The following is a 27,051-nucleotide window of genomic DNA, read 5'->3' on the forward strand; positions in this document are numbered from 1 at the left end:
CATACAAGCACTCTATGCCAAAATGCTTTCTATCTAACATTCACACACATTAACACTCCAATGAACACATCAGGAGCGACTTGGGGTTCAGTATCTTGCCCAAAGATACTTGGGCGTGCAGACTGGAACTGCAAGGGACCGAATCACAAAACTTCCAATCAGTAGATGGCCTGCTCTAGCTTCTGAGCTACAGCCACCCAGAAAAGAACAAGCATACATCCCCAATGTCATCAAAGATCAAGATCCCTGATCTAAGCCTGAAAAAGATATCCACGCTTAATCACATCCATTTTTACTAACCAAGAGTAAATATAGTCTCTACTGCAAAGAGTATTTATTTCTTTACAAAACAGTTTGAACTACTTTTTCCAAGTAGCTTTACATCTCCCTAGAGTAGCTTTGCTGAAGTTCAGTGTCTTCAAGTGAAGCAATTGGAAGGTTCCAAAGCTATGATTTCAAAGTAGCTTCCCCAACGCTGACTGTTGCTATATGAAAACTCATACATGCAAAAGGAAAACATGTGAGGACGGGGGAAAAAAACCCATAATTTTTTGTTTCATATTCAGGACCTTCCTTCCGACCCCACAGGGAAATCATTACTTCTATCCTTCTAAATATGCATGTTGTTAATTATGCATCTTGTTATCACTGGCTAATCTGCATACTCTCATGTTTAAAGTCCCTCTCATTACCATTCAGAAGGCCATCTCACAGGTGTGCTGAGTAAATATACAACACACAGTAGCTGATTAAAAAAAAACACGCGCACACACATGCACACACGTGCAAACAAACAACAAGTTTACACACGGTCCGCATTCACGCTCGCATATTCAAACACAGGGACATTTTAAAACAAGTGGAGACACATGCGCCTGCTCACTCGAGTGTATAGACTCCCAGAAACATACACATGGACACGGAAACAACGAGAGTGGACATCAACCGAGTTGCAGACATATTACGCAACCCCGCTGACAGAAGGTTCAGGTTTCCCTCCTACGGGTGGCTGTTTGTTTTGTGCCAACTCATTAAGTACACAGCTGGCCAAAAGAGTTGGAGTGGGGTAAGACCACATGGGTCCTCAGATGAGTGTCTGATTGGATTTCAACAAAATATTTAAGAATATAAAAGGCTCTCTGTCACATATTAGAACATACGTGTAACACTTAAAAGTAGGTAAAACCGCAGCTTGATTTGACTGAAGCAAATTAAGCATCTGTACTTCATAGTAGGGCTGCTCGATTATGGCAAAAATGATAATCACGATTATTTGACGATATTTATTTAACCCTTTAAGACCTACGATAGAACCAAGTCCGCCAGAGCTTATATTATGTTTTTACATGTTGTAGTGCCATTTGTGGGAGCATTTCAAGTTGCTATACAACTGCTATAGCCCATATTTTAATAATATGTATGCATTAAGTGCATAGTAACTACATTAATTGCAAAAAATAGTTTCTCACCACAGGAAATTTATTTTGAGTGTCTTCATAGTTTTATTTTGGAGATACAGCAATTTTTATATACTGCAGGAAAAACAAAAAACAATCCTATGATGCAAATTTGGAAAGAAAACAGCATGTGCATCAAAATAAACAATTTCCAGCTGTGCAATTCGAGTTCTAAGCATCCCAGAAACGATTCAGAAAAGTCAAACATGACTTATAAAAACACCAGTATAGGTTTTTAAGGCCTATGTTACGACCCAGTGATGTGTGTGTTGTGTTATGCCTCCCACGGGGGGGATGGCTGTGGGTATCTTTCCCCTTTTTCTCTCCTAGGAGGTGGAAACCTGGGCGTGGCTGCTGGGTATCCGGGTGGAGTCTCTGCCTGTCCTGTGTGGATCCTGTGTGGATAATTGATGGACCACCTCCGGTACTTAAGGACTTAACGACAGCCACCTGGAAGTAAAAAAAACTACATTTTCCGCGAAAATGACGTCACTTCCGGTTTCGGGCAGGAAATGACGTACATGCGATAGTTCGCGCTGACGTCTGTTTCAATGTGGGAAGTGTTACAAGCAGCTGATCGGATCGGAACATTATGTTTTTGTTGCTGCAAGCGCTTTTTATGCAATTTTTGCAAAGCTATATGTGGAAGGAAACCGTGACCGAGGACGAGCTGATGGCATGAGATGTAAGTACAACTCCTCTGGTTTCATATGCAAAAAAATTTTTATTGCGCTAGCTTACGCGGTTCCGGTTCTACAGGGATTTAAAAATAGTTAGCAAAACAGAGCGTGCTGCTCTGACCGGCTTTAAAGGGTTAACAATAACAATGTATTGAATAATGACTTTAAAAAATTATATAAAATAGTGTGCAAATACTGATAACAGTGCAAATGTTTGCAATATAAGAAATAAATGAAAAATGTAAACATCTATGTTTAGTGAACTTTGCAGTGTTGCTCTGTGGTGCAGCTACGACACTGTAGCAAAGTTTACACACTATGTCTACTTGATCCACGTCTGACTCCGCGAACCCATAATGTTTCCACACCACTGAAGTTTTTTTACCTCTCTTTTCAACCAACAGCAGTCACTCTCCTCTCCAAATAACTTCTGCTTAGCTTTCCGAGCTTCCCTCGGGTCCTCTTAATTGTTGTGACGCGTGTTCGAAAAGCAGAGAGGTGCGCTCGATTTGCCACACGGAGCAGCGCGAGAGTAAAGCAATAATTGGCTCAGTCATTTTTAATGATCGTTGAAAGCCCAGATCGTAATCGTGATTAAAATTCGATTAATTGAGCAGCCCTACTTCATAGTGTGTATGAATACAAGTGCCTTATATGGAAGTCATGGGGATGGTTTTGTAGCGAATTGGCTCTACATAAACACAATTGCACTTAACATTTCAAACTTCAAATTAAATTTAAATTCTCTGCAAGCAATAAATAAATTAAGTTTGTATTCTCATTTAGTAATAAAACACATTATACAAACATACTGTAGATTGTACGGAGCCCTAAAAGTTTGGCAGCAATAAAAGTGGAAGACTGATTGCTATTCAAATGCCAGCAATTATAATAATAATCATCAAAATAATACAAAAAAAAAATAGACAACAAGGGACTCACTCAGGTTCCATTTGAGCCCAGTGGTGAGTGTCTGGCAGGGTCCACCTACTGGAATCAGGCTGCACCAGTCCCCCTCCAGACCTGTATTCACCTCCAGTCTGTGGCTGCCCTGATGGCACACAGCATTAGTGTGAACATGAATTAGTGTCTATGTGACTCTGTGTGTGTGTGTGTGTGTGTGTGTGTGCATGTGCAAAATCACTGAGACAAACAAACATGAAAGCGGAAATTAAATTTGGAGAAAGACTTCTTAAAGATTTTGAGCCCCAACAGAGAAACTTCTTCACCAAGACTCATTAAAATAAATTATTGCTCTTGTCAAAGCTGTAACCAATTGTTGGTTCTTACTCTAGAGGAAAAAAAAAAAAAAGAGAGACCTAGCCATTTTGAATTATAATCTTCTTTACTTTGCATTGCAGGGAGGCACGGAATTTTTGTTAATCACACCTATAACTGTACTCACAAGCAACTTTAAAGTCAAAAATAATTACAGAGTTACAGATACCTCACTTGAAGCAAGAAAAAAAGGTTCTTTCTGCTGTAATGTGTCTTAATGCCTTTGAAAGCAGAGAATCTAATGTAAATTTTCTATTTCCTAATTGTGTCTAAAAGATGGATAAAGAATTTTTTCTGAGCCACGGTGACATTTCATGTAGCGCTTTACAAAGCCAACGAACATAAACAAAATTCTGAAATGTCACAGTATCCCTTTGAAAAACTTGGGCTGGGTGACAAAAAAAGCAAGGGAGTCGCACAGTGTAGGTGCAAGCTAGTTTCCAACTTTTCAGGCTAAATAATGACTTTGGTCTCAGTGCACTGGTTATATTAAAGCCTGGTGCTGGGACACAAAAGGTCAAGACAAAGTTTCTCACATCCACGGTGTACACCAAATATAAAAAGAAATACCCTAGTTTCATTCTAGCACACAGATACATATTTGATAAACAATTCTGTGGCTGCAGGAAAGTATAACAAGCCTCAGAGTGAGCAATTACGTGCCATCAACGCGATACGTTTCGGGGCTACCGTTGCCGTGTACGTTGAATTCACCATCCACTCGTAACACTTGAGTTGGTATGTTTAATGCCAACAAAAAAAGTGTTGACAGCTACAGCTTGCACCAGTCGTCTAAAAGATAGAAGTATCACGCAGGCAAAGACAGCATGATATTCAATTAAGAGTTTGAAATCCTTCTTTTGACGTGTTTAAAGTTTTCTTTGCTTGGCTTCCTGGAGTTGCAGAGCCAGAGGGAAGGAACGATGCGGAAATCCTGAGCTTTGGAGCTTTTGGTGTTTAGGAAACAACCCCGAGGATGTTTTCTATACTTAAACACAGTATCTTTGTGTAAACGTGTCAAAGTGACACAGTAAATAAATCAAAGCAAGGCAAACGCATGTGCACTTGCACATGAACACGCACACACATATAGAAGAGAGGCTTGACGTAGAATAAGAATGTAGCCCTTTCTGTTTGTGAAGATACAAACAGACAACATGGAGTCAAACTCTGTCAGGGGGCAAGCTTAATTTTTAGAGTTAAGTTACTTGTGACTTAACTACTATGTAAGGGCATTCTTATTCCAATGTATTAAATATATATAATTAACACTCAACAAAAGCATGTAAAAACCATGTAGGTACAACGCTTGTATTGTTTACTCAGGCTGAATTGTGTGGTATTGATTGAGCTTACTTTTTAGCAGCCTGGTGTAATTTTCACATAATTCAATAAAGATAAACACAGTGGTCGGCCGTGTATAATGGTACTGTAATTTTGCATGGTGCTTTTTTTAAATCAGATGGTGCATATTTTCTGATGCTGCTTGAATTTCATGAAAAGAAAGAGAAGCTTTCCACGCAGTACAAAGAAACTGTGACGTTCTGTACAAACTACAAGATCGATTTTTTGACCAAAACACTTACTAATTTGTTTTCTAATTCCAACCAACATCTCTGCTTCAAATAAAATAATTTTTATTTTTTGGTATAACAACATGGCCTATTTTTTTTTTACTTTAGACTTTACTTGCTGGTACCAGGTTGGAACCCCTTACACCTTCAGAACAGCCTTAATTCTTCAAGGAATATATTCAACAACACGCTGGAAACACTAGTCAGAGATTTTGGTCTATATTGACATGACAGCATCACACAGCAGCTGCAAATTTGTGAGCTGCACATCCATATGAATCTGCAATTCCGCCACATCCAAAAGTGACTGCAGAAGCCTTTTGAGTGTCATCGTCATGTTCAAGAAACCAGTTTGAGATGATTTGACAATGTGGTCTGGTACCCTGCTGGAAGCAGCCATCAGATCATGGCTATCTGTGCAAACCTTCAGTAGAAGGTGGGATGGATCCATGCGTCCATGTTCTTTATGCCACATCACAGAAGAAAAAAAAAACTTCATTGTAGTCAATGTGTTTCACATCATCTATTGTTCACTTTCCGTGAGTCTACGCCTCAGTTTTCTATTCCTACCTAACAGCAGTGGCACCCGGTATGTTCTTCTGCTGCTGTAGACCATCTGCTTCAATGTTCAACATGCTGCATGTTCAGAAATCATCTTCTGTATTCAGTACTTTGGTTGAAACAAGTGGTTATTTATGATAAGTGGCCATTCTGCTCTGACCTCTGGCATCAACAAGACATTCATCTAGAGAACTGCTGCTTAGTGGATATTTTTTTCTTCTCTTTTTTTGGACCGTTCTTTGTAGTGGTTGTGTGGGAAAATCCCAGTAGATCAACAGTCTCTGAAATACTTAAATCACCTTTCTTTCCGTTTCTAATGCTTGGCTTGAATTTCAGCAGGTTGTCCTGACCATGTCTGCATCCTTAAATGCATGGAGTTCCTGCCATGCCATTTGCTAATTAGATATATGCGTTAAACAAGGAGTTGAGCAGGTAGACTTAAGAAAGCGGCTGGTGAGTACATCTAATGACTGGGTAAAGTCATCAATTAAAATAATTTACTATTTTAACCCTTGTATGGTGTTCGGGTCTGTGAGACCCATTTTCAGTTTTTCTCAAAAGAAAAATTAAACAATTAATTATTTTTTCAACCTGAAATTCATTGGCTTTGGCTTATTTTCTGTGAAGAACATAAATCCGAACTAATTTTCAATGACCTCATACTGTACCTCCCCCCACGCATTTACATTACATACAAGGTGTTCGGGTCCACTGGACCCAGGTCTAATAAAAGTGTTGAAAGTGTAGGTCCTGTGTTCCCACACTCTGTCTTCCTCCTTTCTGGTGCTGCTGATAGTGTTTTCTTCCGCTCCCGCACAAAGTTGCAACATTGTTGAAAATTCAACTATCAACACCGTCTGCTCTTACATTCCCACACAATTTACCCTCTTTCTTGAGGGATCCAAATTTTATTTTCTCATACCATGTCCCACCTGCAAATTAGGGGCATAATACTATAAATAAGACTTTGCCAGTGTGGTTCCTTATCACAACTGATCAAGATGGCAAACGATTATCTGCTGCGAGGGCCATCCAATTGTTTTTGGAAGAGAGAGTGGCTTCGGATGATGATGTTGACAAAGAGGTTTCAGAATATTTCACATTTCTGAAAATTCAGAGTCTGACAGGGACTTTGAAGAAGAGGATGAGGTTGAGCACCATTTAGTAACAAAACAAAGACAGGTACCCCATCTGCAGCCAGCTCCAGGACCAGAACAAGCCCACCAGACAGCAAGTGAAGAAATATGGATGTCAATAACTGGTGAAATTGAATGGTCTTCTTGCCCAAGAAATGAGCCACCCTGCAGAGCTGTTACTGGGATAAGCCAGGGCCAACACGGCTGACAGTTACTCATGTGCAGGACATCAAGTCTTCATTTGAGCTTTTCATCCCAGATTCCATCCAGAAAATTATTCTGGATTGCAGATCTAGAAGGAAGGTGTGTTTTTGGAGAGAGGTGGAAGGAGACCAAATTCATCTAAGAACTCCAAAGGCCTACTTTGGGGTTCTTATCCTTGCAGGAGTTTTCGGGTCCAAAGGGGAATCCACAGAATCCCTGTGGGATGCAGAAACCGGCACGAACCTTTCCGTGCATCAGTGTCTCTGGAAAACTTCCACAAAATTTCCAGGATTATCCGTTTTGATAACCGAGACAACAGACCAGCTCGACGGCAGAGAGACAAGCTAGCTGCCATTAGGACAGTGTGGGATAAGTGTGTGCACCACCTCCCCCTGTTTTGCAGCCCTGGGCCTAATGTCACCATTGATGAGCAGCTGATCCCATTTACTTGTGAAACATATTGCTTCACGTGTAAATGTGTTGTGTATTTCCACTCACTCCACTTGATTATAACTGATTTTTTTTTTTATAACATTTTATAAAAAAAAAAAAAAAAAACGAGAAGCACATTGATTCATAAATGTGATCTAACAAAGGTAAAGGGAAAAAATTAAACATGTTTGCTGTTCATATGGCTTGTAATTGGGATGAAGTAAACATCTGTTGAGTAATTTAACATAAAATTGTTTGATAGTGTTAATTTGGAAAGACAAAACTCTAGCGGGTCCACCAGACCCATGAACACTGGCTGAGTAACAAAAATATGAACACCACACAAGGGTTAAGTATTACTCAATTGTGTCTGCACATTAGCTCTGAGATTTAACAGCTGATTGAGAGATATTAGATGCCTGTTTTCTTTGCAGTCTCCCACCTCCCACTTGTTAGCTACTCTACAGATGTATAAGGTCAGGAAATTACAAAGCTGTTGAAGCAGAAGGAAAATGCTCATGAGGGAAAATTAGTAATAAGAATACTATTAGATTTATTTAAGGACCTTTCTTACCCTCCCTGCATTACTTCAATGAACATTTGAAGCCATTTTCTGTCTCATATTTATTAAACTAAATTATTAATATCAGTACAGAACTTGCTCTGGCACAGAAGGTAGACAAGGTACCTCAGGTATCACACTTTATCATTTAAATCAGCTACTGCACTGACAAGTTTCACTCCTTGAAAGGGCATCAGGTAAACAGGCCTGTAGTTCTGACCTCGAGTGTGTGTGCTAGAAGCTAGAATGATTTATAGCATGAATTTGGCTGACACAGTGTTGTGCATTGAATGTCCCACAACACAGAGAGCCAGATTTCTCAAGCATCTTCATAGGCTAGGATGCTAATTTGAGTAAATGTGGCTCTGGTTGGTCCTCCAACTGAGATTCAATAAAGCAGATACTAAGAGAAAAACAAATAAAGCAGACGCAGTCAATGCAACTTTCCTCTTTTTTTTTTTTTAAAGATGGAAACTGAGTAAATTTAGCTCTACATTGGGACCTAGACTGATTAAAACATCCTCTTAGTGTTTAGGGACACAGAATCACAAGCTTGTAAGCAGCCCTCACAGTGTCCCTATCCATAACTTAATAAAAGACACCATAATTATGCGACACCCTGAGCCAGCTATAGAAACCACATGACTTGTGCACATTTCCCAAAGACAGCATAATAAAACTTTGACACTTCATTTGGGAGACAAAAAGTAAAACAAACAGACACAACCCTGATTAAATCAGTTCATCCCTGAGTCACAGATATACACTGATTTAATCAAGACGAAGAGGCATGCCTCATACATTTCATACAGTGTGCACGTTTAATGGGATACTGCAGTTATGAGCAGCTTGAATGGTATGTGCTGGCTCTGGTGACATAATCCCCAAATTTGTGAAACAGAAAAAAATGTAATTTAGTTCTGGTCATCATTTGTTTTTGGTGTGTAGCTTGCATACAAAACGTGAACTCCGTATGTGCTGATTGTGCCAAACGCTGAAACGAAGCACTTAACGAACCTGCGATTGCACGAAATATGTGTGGTGAGGATATTTGGCAAAAGTTGTAAACACTTCAATTACAGATGTAACTTGAACAAATAGCACTGGGCTTTTCGAAGGTTGCGTTCACCTTCATGTACAGGCGTCTGCGTTCATCAGTCGCTGGCGTATTTGAAGCTGCGTTGACAAACGAGCTTAATTTACCTTCACTGAAGTAAGATTAATTGGAGGTGTCGAGGTATGAAGCAGCAAATGACAACACGCCTTTGGAATAATGACAAGAAGTAGGGAGAGTGTGTATGAGAGAGAGGTTTACTTAAGGTGTTACAAGGTGTCATCAGGAAGTGAGTGACTGTTAGTTGTTTGTCCCGAGGACCTCTCAAATAAACAACACTGGGGACTATGGAGAGAGTGGGGGAGGGGGCTAACACATGTCCCAAATGGCGGTCATTCAGCCTACTTGTAAACTCAATCATGTGAGAAGAGTGTGAGAAAGTGGTTAGCATTGAGGGAAAACAATTTAGGAGCATCAAAAGAGATTCGCTCACTCTCATTCACAACAGCAAATTGGGGCACCATAAGAGCAGAGAAGTGTGTGTGTGTGTGTGTGTGTGTGTGTGTGTGTTCTCTTGAAGTGATTACTTAACAAAGAAACAAAGTGTTCAACACTCCAATCAAGGTGGAAGTAGACCAACGAAAAGAACATTTTTGAGAAAGAACAGAAAATGAAGGGCTGGGCGAGGGGTGATTAGAAGAACTGGGAGACATTGTGCTCCCCTGCTAGCATAGTGTGGGTAAAATACTAGAGGTCTCCTTGTGTGTGTAGTGTTTATAATGCAGCTTAAGAAAAGCTAGAGTCCATCCTTCAGCTTTATGAAAAATGAAAGGAAAATGTGCTTTGTAGCTCAAAAATGCAAAAAAAAAGAAAGGAAAAAAAATAGAAAAAGTGGAGGGGAAATTTTACATTAGCATGTGGATGTTAAGGGCAAGTAGCTGGACCGGTAACTTTATTTACCTACAATACCTAAACGCATTGTGGGTGTTTTGTGGGTTTGTATATACTCACAGGTCTGAGTAGATATGCCAAGCTTTTTCCCTGTATGATCAACAGTGGGAGTTGTGTCATTGACAGAGCGTGGTAGAGAGTTTCCACAGATGCCATGGCCTGGTCAAATCTGCCCGCCAGACCACCCAGTGTCACTATTGTATCCACCTGGAAGAGCGACGAGAGGTTAAGAAAACTGAAAAATGTTAGTGTTTGATAAAGCAGTCTGTGGCATTATGTTAGTGTTTTCTTTGCTTCAATTAACATGCCATCAGCAAAACGACAGATGTAGCTGTAGAAAACAAAATATGATTAAAAACAACTACAGTGCATGCATTTTGATCAAAATAAATCACACTTCCTGACTGATGCTATGTGATTTGGGGAAAAGATATGAATCATGAAAATATTATGAAATTTAGGGGTTTGTAAATGGAGGACTTGTACAAATTATCAGGTTAGTTAGAATGACTGTAATTTGTCTGCTAACCAACACATTTCAAAGAACTTCTTAGTAAAATGAGTAATACCCAGCTATTTTCAAGAATGAACTATGGGAACAAGAAAGAAAACTGGAAGGACTCGTCTTCCCTCTGGTTCTACACATATTCTACTTTCCCAACAAATGCCATTAAATTTTTCAAGCAGTATACGTTAAGTCAAAGAAAAAAAGGAGGGGATTTTGAGAGCAAAACACTTTAACAAGGCCAGTGCCCTATCTTGGCTTTATATAATTCTACTGATAGAGAGACACACAAACAATAAAGAGAACAACAAGGCTTTCATTTTGGCAGAGAAACAAACACCAGGGAACTCAGAAAAAGAAATAAGATGGAGAACAGATTGAAAAAAACAACTGAGCTGCACTATCTGTGTAGAAATGTGAAGAATTAAACCAAAGGTGGACAAAATTATTATCAGGAACTTGTTAAAAGCAAATAAATTGCTATTTCCTGGAATTTCAAAGTAACTTCAAAAAAGGTTTTTCTTAACTTTGGGGCAGGACTTTGCTATAGAACAACCTATACGGCTATATCCTCATACAAAGTCTCCAAGCAGTCAAGCACCAGTGCTGCCAGCCTTAACATCAGACAGTCTAAGGGGCAAAGGCGCTGTCACATCCTGACTGACCGTCACACCAACATGAAAAATGTTCCAATGAACCATCAATCATACACTCTTTGATGTTTGCACTTCAGCCACATACAGCATAGAAATACTAGGTAATACGAGCTATTACTATTTTCATTTTTCACCACCAGTGGATAGCTTGGGCTGCAGAACAGTTGTGACATCCAAAACCGAATAATGTAAAGGTTATTTCTCTGTTTAACAATTTCTGACTTTAAGAATTTACAGTGAAGTGAAAAGAAAACTTTTCAACACCTTCGAACAAGCAAACACTTCGCACCTTTAGCCTTAACAAGGTACATTAAGCACATTTGTTTAACAAGAGAAAACTATATATATATATACACAGTTGCATAACTGTCCACCAGTGTCAGGCAAAGTCATGTTGAAATATTTGGCCACTTTTATGTTCAGCTTCAAGATGATTAATGGTCGCCTTAAATGTAGGGCTGGGTATCGTCACTGATTTCTAGAATCGATTTGATCCACGATTTGATTCAATCCGATTCTATTCGATTTGAATCTGGTAAATTTAGCCTCAGACAGTCAGAAATATTATAATTCTGATCACGTATCAGTGCATTTCCATATTTTTATTTCTATAAAAAGAAAGCTGAGACTTTCGAGACTTTATCAAAGGTGTAAGCATCACAGCAGATGCCTTTGTGTCAAAGTAACTGAGGATAAAACACAGAAAAACATGAAGGCGACTTTCTTGGCCTGGGATTTTATAAAAAATATTCTGCAGTAGATCAAAAACGAAAGAAAACCATTAATCAACATATGAACATTATGCTGCTGAAGTGAAGCAGAGCAAAGTTACAGCGGTTTTATTAGAGACACAGCTAAGCGTTTTGCAAGTTTGCATAATTTTAAAAAGTTTACATTTGTTCAGTAGCCTATTGAACAGCAGAAATGAGGCTTTCTTTTCGGAAGCAAGTAAAAGGAAAAAACACAGCGGTCGACAGCGCTGTAAACAACTTGTGTGTAATAAGCAAGCAAATAATGCAGAAAACAGATTTTTAGACGGGAAACTGTTCTTGAAGTACAGAGAGAGAGACAGCTACCTCTGCATGAAATGTGATTTTATCGTGGTGGAAGCAAAAGAGCAAAAGTAAGAGGGAATTCATGACGATGTTTATGTGAAGTGAATTTTGGATCTTCTTTTGCTGCTGGTTCATTCAATATTGTTTGGAGAGAGATAAAACCTGCAGCTTCAGCATAAGCACAAAAAGGGCATAAACACGAAGCGCTGACCTGCTGAAACATTAGAATCAGCGAGCTGTCGGCTTTCAGCTTCAGCTGTCCCTTATATTCCCTGCAATATTTATTTTAAATTCAAATTCGGGCTTTAACTAGGCTGTTCCATAACCCTTCTTTCTTTTTTTCTTTTCAAACTATTCCTTAGCGGATATGAAAGTGTGCTTAGAATCATTATCCTATCCACTTCTTGTTCAACTTCAGCATGGAGACAGATGGCCTATTATCTTCAAGTAGCTTTGGATATGAAGCAGAATTCATAGATGATCAAAGACCAGTCCCTGAGGCGGTGAAACAAGCCCAAACTACAGCATTTCCACCACCATGTGTCCCAACTGCCATGAAATTATCCTAAAAGGCTGCCTTTGGTTTGTGCCCAAGTATCAACTGCCATTATAGCTTGGATTGATCTATCCACAGGTTATTATTTCAAAGCTCTTTGGCTTTGTTTTAATTTCCTAACCATTTTATTTTTTCTAATATAATTTTTATAAATGCAGGTTAATTTTTTTATAGTCTTTTCCCAGTTGCAGAAACACGCACATTTGAGACCAACTGTGCAGGAATTAATGTACCTGCAGATCCTGTGATACATTTTTCATGTTCTTGGAGACTCCTTCTTGCATCAGAAAGTTTGCTCCTGGGCTGAAGTTGCTAAAGCAACTAATGCTGCACAAATTGGGACATTTGAAATCTATGCTACTTTTAGATGATATTCCTCAAAGTGGAATGCTTAATTTCTCCGGCTCCATACATACATAACCATTTTTTCTGAAGGCCTTGTATAAGTGTGCATATGTGTCAAGCAGTAAAGCTGGGCAGGGAGTGCAGGAGAGCTGAGAGAGTGAAGTGGTTACTTAAGTTGAGAACAACTTGAAACAATTTTGTATACATTCTTATACATTTTTGTACACCACCAAAATGGATTTTAAATTAAACATCATAACAGGCCAACATGCACACTTTCAGCTTTAGCCTAAAGTGTTTACAAAAGTATAACATTAACTGTTTAAGAATCACAACCATTTTTATACATAGGCATAATCACTCATTTTCAGAAGCTCAAAAGTAATCGGACAACTGACTGGCAAACAGTTTCATATACACGTGAGCTCTGTTCCCTTAAAAACAAATTAAGCAGATAAAAGATCTGGAGCTGATTCTAAGTGTTGAATTTTCATATGGTAGCAGTTTGCTGGAACTTTCAATATGAAGTCCAATTGATGTAATTAAAGGTCATCATTAGCTTGAAAAACCTAAATAAACCCATCAGAGATATTGCAAACACATGATGTGGCCACAACAATGGCCAAATCAACAATCTGTTACATTCTTAGGAAAAAAGAAATGCAATGGTCATCTCAGCAGCACCAAGAGGTTTGAAAGACCAAGGGAGACAACTAAAGCAAATGAGAACAATTAAACCAGGTCACTTATTTTTCCTGATGACACAACTATTGATAGAACTAGCAGACTTTTGATAGAAATCTCTGATCAGATGGATAATGACCCAAAGCATACTGCAAAAGCAACCCAAGAGTTGCTCAAAGAAAAGAAACTAAATTGACTGACTTGGCCATTGAAGATCTGATAAATGTTCCACCCAATGCAGCATGCTTTTCAATTATAAAATACACAACTGAATGCAACAAAGACACACAAACAAGTAACAAATGAAGGTAGCTGCAGTAAAGGCCAAGCAGAACATACGTCTTTAAAATTGGGGTAGTATGTATAAAATTAAAGCCGAGAGTCATAACTTCAATGACATCTTTGGGGGTTTTTTTTTGTCAAATCCACTGTGGTAGCGTACAGAAGCACAGCTACTAAAAATGTGCATTTGTGTAAATACTGTAGATACGATTATAGGCTTATTTTTTATATGTGCGTGTAGGGCTGTTCGATATAACGACATATCGGATGACGATATAAAAACATCTATCGTTTCATTTTACGCTATCGTTTGTTTTGTGGTGTCGCAAAATAAACTGTTTACGGCAATATTTTTTCATTGTTTTGATGGTCACTGTAGTGGCTATATTAATTTCTTGAAGTTCACTCTTTCTCTTATATTTAATATAACCACACTACGGATGGAAAAGCGCCTGTTTTTATGCCTTGTCGTTAGCAACAATGATGGTAAAACCATCGCTTGTCCGCTTGTTTATTTTCCACATAAACCTTTCACAATAAAGCTCAAGATGGATACATACATACACACACACACACACACACACACACACACACACACACACACACACACACACACACAAACATATATACACTCATCCCCCCTCCCCCTCCAAACGCCTTCTACGCTTATTCCCCTCCGATAGATCAAGGAGACCAGCGCTTATGCTGCAGGGGTGGATGCACTGTCTACACTGGCTGTCTCTCACCCTTTACCCATCCCTGTTGCTTGTCATGTGTTTCTTTGGTGCATTAAGAGTTTTTTCATGTGCTATGTGCAGAGGTGTTTTTTCTCAAACTGTTTTTTGCTCCAACAGGGAGATCAAACTGATCTCCCTGTTGGAGCTCAGTCTGGGGGGAGTTATTTTTTTCTCCTTATCTTTCCTCATGTTGTGCATTTTCCATGTTATACCCCTCTGACCTGTCTTCCCCGTGTGATGTTTGTGTAATGTATGTATGGTCGGAAGGGTAAGATGGCGCTGGCACGGCTGGCAGCCTTAACCCAATTTCCCTTGGGATGAATAAAGTATGATCAATCAATCAAGATCCTGTTGAGACTTTTCAAAATAAACTGAATCACGTGAAAGAGTATGCAGAGTGTTTACGGATGAGAAGCAAAAAAGAGCCGCCAGGTGCTAAAAAATAAACCTTAGACTCAAACGTTAGAACAGGCTTTTCCCCGCAGCACACCGTGTAATAAATACTCACAAAGAAAACGGCGGCCGTTACAACTTATGTCTAAAAATGTATCGTTTCATGCATCAGTTAAAACACTCGACTCCAGCTACATGACGCGCAGCTGGAAAAACTTCACGCAAGTCGAACTGCCCGAGATTCACAGAATTTACAGAAAATGTTACATTTTTGTGATTTATATCGTTATCGGGACGATAGATGTTTTATATCGGGATATGAGATTTTGGTCATATCGCACAGCCCTATGTGCGTGCATGCTTTGCCCATTTGTAATTACACTGCAGAAAACTACTGCAGTGTGCCTTTGTCAGCCAAAAAGGCCTCTTTTATTACCTTGTTTACTTGACAACAGTGCACTATTACTTCAGTGTATTCAATGTTCTTCATCACTTAAAGGAACTAAGCCATAACTTGTGCTTTAGTTCATAACAGGAGCACAAATTGCCAAACCAAATATGTCATAACTGACTTTCTCCCTCAGGAGTTGCAGTTAAAACAAAACAAAGTGCTGAGATTGAGGTTATTTCAACATCTGGCAGACGCCCCCACATGCAGAGACATCACCTAACTGTTAACAACACTTGGTAAACAAACTCCACTCTTAACATGATACAGATATTGTTACTCTGTGATTTTTCTTTGTGTTAACATATCGCAAGAATGAAACTGCTGAGCAAGTTAGCTTTTAGCAACCGTTACTCAAACCAGAGTCAAAAAAGGGCTGTTTTTATCTACATACCAATAGCCTACACATTTAATGTTTTATAGCACTATGCCCGTGTCAACCTGTGTGTCAGAGTGGATCATCTACACTCAATGACCAAGGTATACCATGGTAGTACCGGGTTAGGCCCGCTTTTGCCTGTAGAACTGCCTTAATTCAGGGTTTTAGAATGGTACCTGCTGTTGTAGCTGATTTCCTTCAAAGTTAGATGTGTTTTGCATTCGTAGATGTGCTTCTGCATATCTTTTAGAAAGTGGTTATTTGAGTTACTGTTGCCTTAATATCAACTTCTAGCAGTCTGGATATTCTCCTCTGACCTCTGGCATCAATAAGGCATTTTCACTCAGAGAACTGCTGCTCACTGGATATTTTCTCTCTTTCACCCTATTCTCTGCAAAATCCCAGTAGATCAGCAGTTTCTATGAAATACGCAGACCAGCCTGTTTCCTCCCCATTCTGATGCTCGGTTTCAACTTCAGCAACTTCAGTCTTTACCTAAATGCATAGAGTTTCTGCAATGTGTAATTAGGTGTATCTGACAAGGTGGCCAAAGAGCACGTGTGTTTTTGAACAACAGTGGAGGTCTGCAGGACAAAGTAAGGGGATTTGGAGATGTGAGACAATCTGTCATTACCACCTGTCACTTTTAGTGCAAATTATTATTCAATAATAAATCCACAGAACACTTATGTATTTTCTTATTTAAGTGTGACCTCTTACCTGCAACAGTAAAGCCCCAAATTCATCTGTGATGTCCTCCATACCCGTATTATAGCTTAGTTCTAAATTCTTGACACTGTGACAAAAATACAGGACACGGAATCTTAAAAAAATAACAAATACTGAAAAAAGAATGCAGAACAATGAGAAGAGGATGAAAGAAACAAAACAAAACACTGTATTGTGTTTCAACGTCCAATGACACACCGGCTTGCTCAATCTTCGCTTTCCATCATCACTTCTGTTGTGGCAGCTACGCATATCAAAGACTACACAACTGTATGAATTTTTATTTGTTCATATTTCATGTTTGTTTACTAAAAACAAACCAGTAAGTGGAGCAAGGAAACTCTCATGGCTCAATGAAGAAAACTTCACAAGCTGATTTTATACATTTGGTCACTTCTCTTTACTGGTTGGCTAGGAGACGAGGAGTAAGCAAAAAAAGAAACAAACACAAAAAAACCCCACTTCCATTTATTAAGGATAACAACCAAAGAAAGACTAAAGAAAGTAGAAATAGGGGATTGAGAAGAAATGAGCTAACTAAACAGAGCTGTGAGAGGATAAACAGACCAGCAGACCTATCAGACTTGGGGACACACATACACATGTGCGCTTCTTAGAGAGGAAAACACATGTAAACAGCAATTGAATTCACACACAGAAGAACTAGCTGCCCACAAACACATTCACAGAGATACACACTTTTCAAAGCACTAACACACAAACATAACTACACATATATAAATATATATATATGTATGTAAACAAACACTAATCTACCCAGCATAATCCCATGGTAACATTTTTTTAGGGAGGATTTCAACCAACACAATATGAGATCAATTGAGTGCTAAGCTGTATGGAGGAAAAACATACGGGGGCTGATAGGGCGACTCTTCAAAGCCCAAACATCACAATGCCCAGTAATCTGCATATGTTATTACTTCATCTACATTTATAATTCATTAAATGAAAATCAGTGAATCTGAAAACAAAAGAATACGTATAAAACTATCATAAAAAAGTATTTTATATAACCCATGCCTATTCTAAGTGGTGAAAAGAACAAAAGGTCAAGTAAGAGTTATAGTGGGTAAAGAAAGATGGAAAAGCCTTGGGAAACAAACAGAAAAAGTCATCACCAGCAACTCTTACAGAGAGCCAAAAACTGATTGCCAGGCTCCTATCTCTTGCAGGCAAACAGACGGACAAACAGTGTGTGCCGGTTCAAAGGCAGATTACATATTAGCTGGGGGAGAAAAAAAAGAGCCCACGGAAAGGAAGGACAAAAGTATAGCTCCTCTTAAAGCCTGGCAGTGAGCAACAGAGTAAAAATGTGGCAACATGTGAATATGAGATGAATGGGTTTCTGTAGCTTAGCAATGTGAAGTGATTGGGGCGCTAGTGTGTGATTGGAGCAACACTTATTATGCTGTTAAAAATTCTACTAAAAGGACAAAAAGAAACAGAGAAAGGTCAAGAGGAAGGCAGCGTCAAAAGATAATGTTCTAGGACAGTGCTCGTCTTAACAATCATCACTATTAGCATTTTTAAATTAAAAACTGTGCGTTTACTAAATTACTAACATTATGGACATTCTGTTGGCATTTTGGGAGTCAGGCTGGAAACTGAATGAATCTTTGGATCGTGTTATTGTCTGCGTGTCTGGCTCTGCAGCAGCAAACTGGGCATGAGGCGCTGAGCAGCCTGTTTAGCTCATTTCAGAGTAGTGCATATCAGCTTGTTGGGAAATGTTTTTACACTTTGAAAAAGATCACAACAAAAGTGAAGTATTTCATATTTTAAGACAGCCAAATCTCACTTTGCATTTTCTGTGTAGGTGTAATGCTATTCCAATGATATTTTTCAGCAGCTATTTCTTCGGGGGACGTTGAGTGAGCATGGATGGTCTTTTCAGGCAAAGAGATTGTTTCATATCCATACACCCACACGCATTCACTACAGGGATTTGCCACAAGAAAACCGACAGTAAAACACTACTGACCTCTGAGCACCTGATCTTAAGTACCTGAAGACTGAATGCCTTACTTAAGGGCACAAAACTGAGGGAGACGTGAGCCTTGCTTATTTCTTTTACCCGGTGCTACATCTGCAGCCAGTTAATGTCATAAAAACTGTTAGTGAAATGAAATAAAAAAAACAATTGTTTCTGAAAGTGATATGTAGATGAAATGTGACTTTAATAAAGCAATATGGACTAAAGCATATGCATTATGCTCATATGAACATTTTTAGCACAGGGGTACCTATCAAGCCCAATTATCGCCAAATAATCACCAAATAATACTATAGTTTGCTAATCTGATCAGTGCAAACAACAGATTAGGATTTTATGTCCGTAATACTGCCCAATACATCTGCCCAACATGGACTTTGACCTTGGCATTAGGGATATTTGGATAAGCTTTTGCCACCTGCATCCAGGACTTTATGCTGTCTTATAGGACTGGAGTTTAACAGTCATTTTGATAAATTCAGAAGAAAGTGTTTTCCAAAATGTCAAAGAATTCCTTTAAAATATAAACCATAAATATCAGAAGTAAGTCAGAACCATATATGAGCTGTGTGGCATTTACCTGTAGCTGTCGCTTCTGAATCTCCTCCACCATGATTGCAAGACATTTGGTGTAGTCCGTAAGATCCTGGTCAGCTGTTTCTATCAGCTTGCACCCCTACACACGCACAAATATCAATATATTAAAAACAAATCACAAAAAAACAAGCAGGCAACAAAACACAATCCAACAGATGTACATAAACATAGATAGTGTAACAAATACCTAAGATAAGGGATAGGGGGATAACAGAAAAACTGAAAGCGATAGGGAGATGGAGAGAGGTATAAATCAGTGTTTTACTGTTGTCTGGCTGTCTTTGGCTTGTGTTGCTGAATAATGTAGAGGTTCCAGTCAGTGGCCCTAAACTACAACAACCATGCTCCGGCTTACTTTCCTTCTGTCTCTTTCTCTCTCTCCACAGTGTCACTTTCCTCCAAAACACAGCGACTTTGCTACTTCACTGACACACACACACACGCGCACACACACACACACACACACACACACACACACACACACACACACACACACACACACACACGCGCAGTCATATCAAACTTGTTCGCTGTGCTCTGTTTGATCCCATCCATCCTCCCTCTCCTCCCCTCCTCTTCCACCAACCTTCCACCCCCCATCTCTCCCTCCCTCCCTTGCTGATGCTTTTCTGTTTTCTCCCTCCCATTTATGCAGAATTATTCACCGTTTGCCAGAAATCTCTGAAGGAACTGCTCGCATTTTCCCATATTTCTGCTTCAAAGGCATTACCATAACAGACTGTTTTTCTCTCACCCCCCTCAAAAAAAGGCATTTCTCTCTTTTTTTTCCAGACAACCTGTGTGATTTTTGTGAAAAGGGTCTAATATTACAGATAGCTACAGAGAGAGCCGGGGGAATCGTGAGAAGAGAAAAAAGGAGAGAGAAACAGCTGAAGACATCAAATAATCTGTGATGGGTGCCTAATCATGTGTGTGTTGTGTGTACGTGTGATGATACCGAATCTGCATTTCAAACTGTAAACAGTGTGCATCAGTAGCATCTGATCAAAGTGACACAGCACAAAGATCGCACAGGCACTGTATTTTGTTTTCTCTAAGGTGTGGGTGTGTGTATGCATGTCTGACTTGCCCTGTATTAATTATTTATTGAACAGCGCTTGTGGGTTGACATTTTGCTTGCTATAAACAATGGAAAGTCCCCTTCATGAAATCATTTGCATTTTATTTTTATGACCTTGAATAGTTGAATCTAAATATGCCTACATGTACAAATTTCTTGCACAGTGAGGTACACAGGGAGTAAAGGCTACAACGAAGAATGTCAAAGGGGGACTCTGGAGAAGCACTTTCTTGTACCTGGACCGTGTTATGTTAAATCTGCAAACTTAGTCACCTACAAAAAATGCAGATTGCTTTGTCCATTTCCAATATCCTCATCCAAAGTTTAATCTTTATGTGTAGCTAACCCTTTTCAAATGTTATTTTTGTGCATTTATCCCGTTTCTAGTAGTTTTGTATGGATTTTTTTATCATTAGTATTATAATATTTCATGATCACTGATTAATGAAGACTTTTTAAAATATAGTGTTGATTTTTAGCAATGATTAATTTGAAAAAGTGAAGAAGATGCTCCTCCATCTAAGAATCCATCCTCTTAACTGTTAAGGCCTCAGTTAGGACTGATTGGCTGCCTTGCAATCACCGGTTACTTGAGTGTTCCCCTGAATGGTTGTGAGTGGTTGCTGGTAGTTGCAGTGAAATCACTTGATAAGCCCCACACATCCAGGCTCAAAGGCCAGTCAGTGACCCTGGTAACCACCGGTTGCTAGGGAAAAATGTATATTACCTGACTGGATGGTAAGTTGTTTGCTGTCACTACGTGGAATTAATAACAAAGAGGTGTACGGTGCTGCACTAAAAACCTGCACAGCTGTAGCCTGTTGGAAAGATGCCAATGTGTCTGCAAACATTTGGCAACTATTTGCTAGGTGGTTGTGAAACAGTGAAGACTGAAAACTGGTAGTTTAGATTGTTTTTCTTACTGCTGAAACCAACATGTTTCAAAAGATCTAATATTTACTCTGAAGGCAAACGGGCTCTATTTCACGTTTGTGTTGCATTTCTTCGAGTTTCACTATTGCTCAGTGCTAAGTTTTTAAGTATTTGCAGACAAGTTGGCATTTTCCATGCAGACTACGGCTAACCGTGGCATTGTGCTAGCGACCCAAACAAATACAAGCACCCTATTTGCAACTGATTTCAACTAGCAACAGTCGACAATCTCCAAGAGTCACTTTCCAAGCATTCAGGGAATACACATTTTTCCCATGAGACAGGACATTGCTGAAATCATTCTCCAAGCTTGTGTGACCCAAACGTTATCAAATTCAGGGTCGTGAAGGGACTGGAGACTATCGCTACTGAGACTGGGCAAGAGGTGTGGAACACCTACTGGTTAATTTTGAAAACATTTGTGTGGGATGTGATGTATGACTCCGAAAATATTTAGTAAATGCGAGTGTGTGAGATTCAACCCAAAGATAAATTTGTATTTATAAATGCTAAGAGGCAAGTGCTCATAGAAATGATTACATTTTCCTTCAAATATAGGTCACCTGTGTCGTGCACACCTATATCATCACAGAGAGTAGACTTTCAGCTGTGCACTAAGCCAGGAGGTTGATCCTCTCTTTAGCCCAGGGGGCACAAGCAGAATTCTAAATTTTGACTTGCCAGGTGACAGGATGGTTTTCCACTTTGCCTCAGTTTATCTGATGCAGGCACGAACTGTGTTCAGTGAAAATTGGCTTTGAAGCTGTTCCTGAACCCTATCGGATATTTTCACTACAGAATCACGTCTGTCACATCTAATGCCAGGCCCAAAAGCGCAGCCATTCAGTGACCTCGTCTCCTGCATGATCTCAAGATTCTCTGAATAGATTACTATCATGTAGTTAAGCTGAGCATCTTCACAGCCTATGTAATTTTGCATTACTCTTGAAAAATGATTTTGTTTCTCTTTTTCTTACTCTTAAGAACATTAGTTTTTTTCACAGAGTGATAAATTTCTTTCTATCTTCACTTCTACAAGCCTCTTTTCAGAAGTGACAGATACAATGCTTAAAATACAGAATAAACTGCTGAATGTCTCCCTGTGTGTTAATGGCTGGGTGTGGTGATTTGAGTGGTCAGTAAGAAGAAAAATGCATTTAACATTTACCATATACAAATTACCGTACTAGGCTTTTTAGACAAACCAGCTGCTCCAGATGTTGAACTAGGCTACCCTTTGTTTCTTGGACTAATCCACTATAATTTCTAAGCAACTACCTTTTTTTCTTTGTACATCCAGATGCTACAACATGTGTTATGGACTCTCCCTACAATCCTACTTCTTCTGTATGAACACCTGTAGGTATAAGAGTGCGTGCAAGTTTTGTTCCACTTACCTTGTCTGCATAGAAAGCTTTGACCTCTGCTGTAATGGAATCAAAATCCCCACTGATATAGTCGGGGAGAAAGCTGGATATAAGGACAGAAAGATGGGGGTTAGTGAAAAAGACAGCGGGTTAAGATTGCAAGAATGACAGAGCCAAGAAGTGAGAGTTAGAGATGGAAAAGAGAAAGGACACTGGGGCATGTGTCAGCTCTTTGATCTGTGCAGCGAGGGAGAAGAGTGACGCCGCCGGGACAGACGAAGAGACATGGAAACTGACAGGGTGAATCTCTGTGGCACCGAGCCTGGCCCTGTCACACACACACACGGCTGACAGAAGATATACATAGATTGATGGGAAAATACACCCAAACAAACGTGGCAGAATACAGAAGCAAAAGTTCATGTTGATACTGTGATAGTTAGGTGCATAAATGCAAACGCATCAACAACAGATTGGATGCAAATTACTCATTAGTCACATCTAATAAACAGATCACTGAGTTGGTGTCCTTCTCACACGCGCAAGCAAACAGAGCATCATGTACATGGTGTTCAGATCTTGAAATATTCCAGCACACGGGATGAGTAGATTCTCCATTAGAACTGTGCATCAGTTTTAATAAACAGAGGTCACAGTGTGATTGGATGTTTTGACGCATAGGATCAAGTAAAGACTATGTTGCTCTGAACTGACATCAGTTATGTTTTAGAAAGGTATGTGGACTAATGATAGGAATCTGACAGAGCACACAAATAAATTGCACGATAGTTGCTTTCAACTAAACTTCCCTTGTAAATCATTTAAGTCTAGTTGAGTTTCTATCTTTAAAGGAAAGTATCAACAAAAAAAGCACTGAATGAATGAATTGAACCATAAGTTAAGCTTCGTTTTAAAATTTTTCAATTAAGCTTGAAGAATAATCACCTCGACTTCCAACTTGTATTAATGCTGACAGCTTATTATTATGCATTTATTATGCATGAAACAAATGTAAAAAGAATGAAAATAAACCTGAGCTACTTTTGCCAATTTTATTCTTGAAAGTTTATGGTTTGGTTAAAGAAGAGCACAAACAGGCACAATAACTCTGAACTAACAGGATGCAGAAATAGCATGTTGATGCATGCAATTAAAATGATTAGTGCAAATAAAACTGGTCAGGAGTTTTGGGGAAATACGAGCGTGCTCAAAGTAAACTTTTATATGTATTTCATTCATATGAATTGAACTGTTTTCTGAGGCAACCTGCAATCCCCAGAGTGTAGGAATTAACAACCAGCCACTGCTGAATAGAAGATTCCTGCCGGAGAGTAACAGATAGCTCTCTGTTTATTCATTTGTGTGTATGTGTGTGTTTATGTGTATCGGGCAAAACCACGCAGGGATGCAGTGGCTGCTATCTAGAGGCATTAACAGGTCTGACATTACGATTTCATGGTTGGTTGGGTAGCGTGTTTGTGTTTGTTTGTGTGCATGTGCTCCTCTAGCAAGAGGCGAGAGCGATGTTCCAGTTGGTTGAAGAAAGAGATACATAAGGATTATTCCCTCCCTCCTCAGGATTCCCATTTACACCAACAAGATACAGGAAGACAAACACAGGAAATGTTTGCAATCTGCTGCCACATACATGCGCGCGCACACACACACACACACACACACACACACACACACAGGTTTAAAGACAAACAAGCACAATTCCAACTGAATAAGACAAAAAAAAATATGATCAAGGAACAAATTTTTCATCTTGAGATAAACACACAAAATATGCATAAATAGCAGCAAATATGCAGGTACACACAACCAAAGGCTATTTCGCCTCCTTCTTATTATACAGAACGCCACAATTGCATCTTCATTCAGAAATAACCTTCATGTGACAGATGGAATGAGCTGTGACACTGGGTCTGATCAGAGCTTTACACAAACGCATACACACACACATGCACACACAACCACACGCACATTCCTTTGTGACCTGTGTGCATGACACCATCGGCGGAGAGTAATTGACCAGCCAAGATTCTAAATTCTGTATTTGTGTCTGTGCACATGAGGGTAAATGCTGTTTGCGTGTTTGTGTGTCTGCATGTTGTGCGCCTGACAGTCTTCACTTCCACATTAATGTTAACTGACACTTTAATTTGGATGGGAAATAGAGCATTTTACCACCAGTTTGTCTGAGCACCGAGTGGCAGGACTGGCTGTGTGACCTTTGCCTGTGTTTGTGTGTATCTCTTTGTCTGTCAGGCAGCTTGTGCGTCCCTCTCTCTCTGCATCGTCTGCCTGTTTTTTTTTTTTATCATGAACAAGTTCTCACATAATGCTCTTCTCTTCACGGTCTCTTCAAATCATCTCACACTTTTGCACTGCAGTTCTAACTTTTCCGCATAATTAAAGCGACTCTTCAATCTAAACACTGTCCTTAGAATCAACATCTAAGGACAGAAGAAACACCTTCTTTTTGGATAGATGTGTTATATTTTCCACCTTTCTTTTTCTGTCTTTGTTTTCTTCAAATTGGGTCTCACTGCTTCCATATGACCACTTAATTACAACCAAATGTTGTATATGTTATTTTATTTTCTTGTAGCTTTCACCCTCTCGTGAATCACAACATGATAAACACTCTTCTCCCTTTTTCAGGTCCTTTTCATCACTTGAGGAGATGTGGCTCTGATTACTCCTCTCATCTATCGCATCTCCCAATCAGAGTAGAAGAGATGATGAAGAGGTGGAGGAATTGCTTTGGATGACATCATTACATGCCGTATACATAAACAACCAAAACCAAAGCGGTATGACATGCATAGCACTAGATAGACTCACAATAGCTGATGTGATCAGTACACTCTCTTACACACACACACTTGCATACAAATGTGGACACATGACAAAAAACATTTGACAACAAATCACATGACATTTTTTGGTCAAGTGTTAAAATGGAACCTCAAAAATGACTCTTTGCTTAGAAGATAGGAGGGACAGATAGTGGACGATATAGGCACGGTGCTTTTAAATATGACAACAGGTTTTTTGTATTGTTTTAATTACCTTAACCAGACTGCTAAAAGGCTATTTTTACTATGATATGATATAATATCTTATAATATTTGTTAAGATGCACTGCCTTGTGGCGACAGAAAAGCAACAACCTAGGAAAGGCAAGGTATACAGAAGAGCATCTCTGAACACATGTTAAACCTTGAAGTAGATGGGTGATAGCAGCAGAAGACCACACCAGGTGCCACGCCTGTCAGCTAAAAGCTAGCAGGAGGGGCACCTTACAGTTTGCATGAGCTCAAAATTGGAAACTGGAAAATAGAAGATCATAAAAATGTTGCCTGATCTGATGAGACTGTCTCTGTTGCAACATTTGGATTGCTGGGTCAGAATTTGATGTGAACAACATAAAGCATGGATCCATCCTGCCTTGTACCAAAGGCTCAGGGTGCTGGTGGTATAATGGCATGGTGGAAAATTTTCTTGGCACAGTTGGGCCTCCTAATATCAACTGAATATAGCTGAGCATCTTTTAAATACCACAACCTACCTATAAATACATTATACTACCTACAATAGTACTGATGCTGACTACGTTCATCCCTTTATGACCACATATTTGATTGGCTGCTTCCGGCAGGATAATGCACCATGTCACAAAGTTTAAATCATCATGAACTAGTTTTTTGTGTATATACCTAAGTGCATAAACAAAGATGGGTTAATGTGAAGATATAAATTATTAGTTAGTAAAGACCAGTTGCATAATTCATCTTTATGTGGTCGATAACTATCTGGTTTCATAATGGGTAGTTATGCAAGCACAGGCCTTAAAAAAAATCAATCAGTGTTAATAGAGTTCTTATTATCCCACTGCAGCAAAGATTCTAATTATCAAAACCTCAAAGCACGCGAGTGTGATCTTACTTGCATGTTGGTATACGTGTGTGTCTAACACGTCTACGCATGTCTATATCGACACACCGCAAACCCTCCTGTCTCGACGTGGCATGATGCTGAAAGCATACATGTGTACATCTGAAAAATTAGATTTCTTTATGTGATTCAATTGTGTCTGATCCCAAAGTTAATAAGTTAAATATCTGCAGGCTTCTAATAACCACATACCTGTCATACCCAAACCACATCTTCTAGGTTTATTAACTCTCTGTATTACTCTTAGGGCTACTAGCTGTAGTATAAAAAAGGACAGTTGTAATTTTAATTATCCTTAATTGCTACAATTCTAATACAATAAACTTAACAAAATGTAGCACACCGCATTATGTAGAAACAGAAGTGCAAAGCTCTCATATTAAAAGGCAAAGCCCAGTTCCCTGTGCTCATCAACTCGACTCAGCATGTCAATTTCCA

At 39.2% G+C, this 27,051-nt stretch overlaps 1 protein-coding gene across 4 annotated transcripts in view; it reads right to left on the minus strand.

The window, feature by feature from the left end:
* Positions 1-27,051, minus strand: part of tpk1 (thiamin pyrophosphokinase 1) — a 101,299-nt gene that overhangs the window by 31,383 nt on the left and 42,865 nt on the right. For all 4 annotated transcript variants that reach the window (XM_004546536.5, XM_076888094.1, XM_076888095.1 and 1 more), the window contains exons 5-8: positions 22,681-22,753; positions 19,253-19,348; positions 9,950-10,096; positions 3,080-3,188 (exon numbers count right to left, since the gene is read on the minus strand). In XM_004546536.5, the coding sequence (XP_004546593.1) occupies positions 3,080-3,188; positions 9,950-10,096; positions 19,253-19,348; positions 22,681-22,753 (425 nt within the window). The remainder of the gene's footprint in view (positions 1-3,079; positions 3,189-9,949; positions 10,097-19,252; positions 19,349-22,680; positions 22,754-27,051) is intronic.

Source organism: Maylandia zebra, linkage group LG9 (genome assembly GCF_041146795.1).
Source record: "Maylandia zebra isolate NMK-2024a linkage group LG9, Mzebra_GT3a, whole genome shotgun sequence".
Lineage (NCBI taxonomy): Eukaryota > Metazoa > Chordata > Actinopteri > Cichliformes > Cichlidae > Maylandia > Maylandia zebra.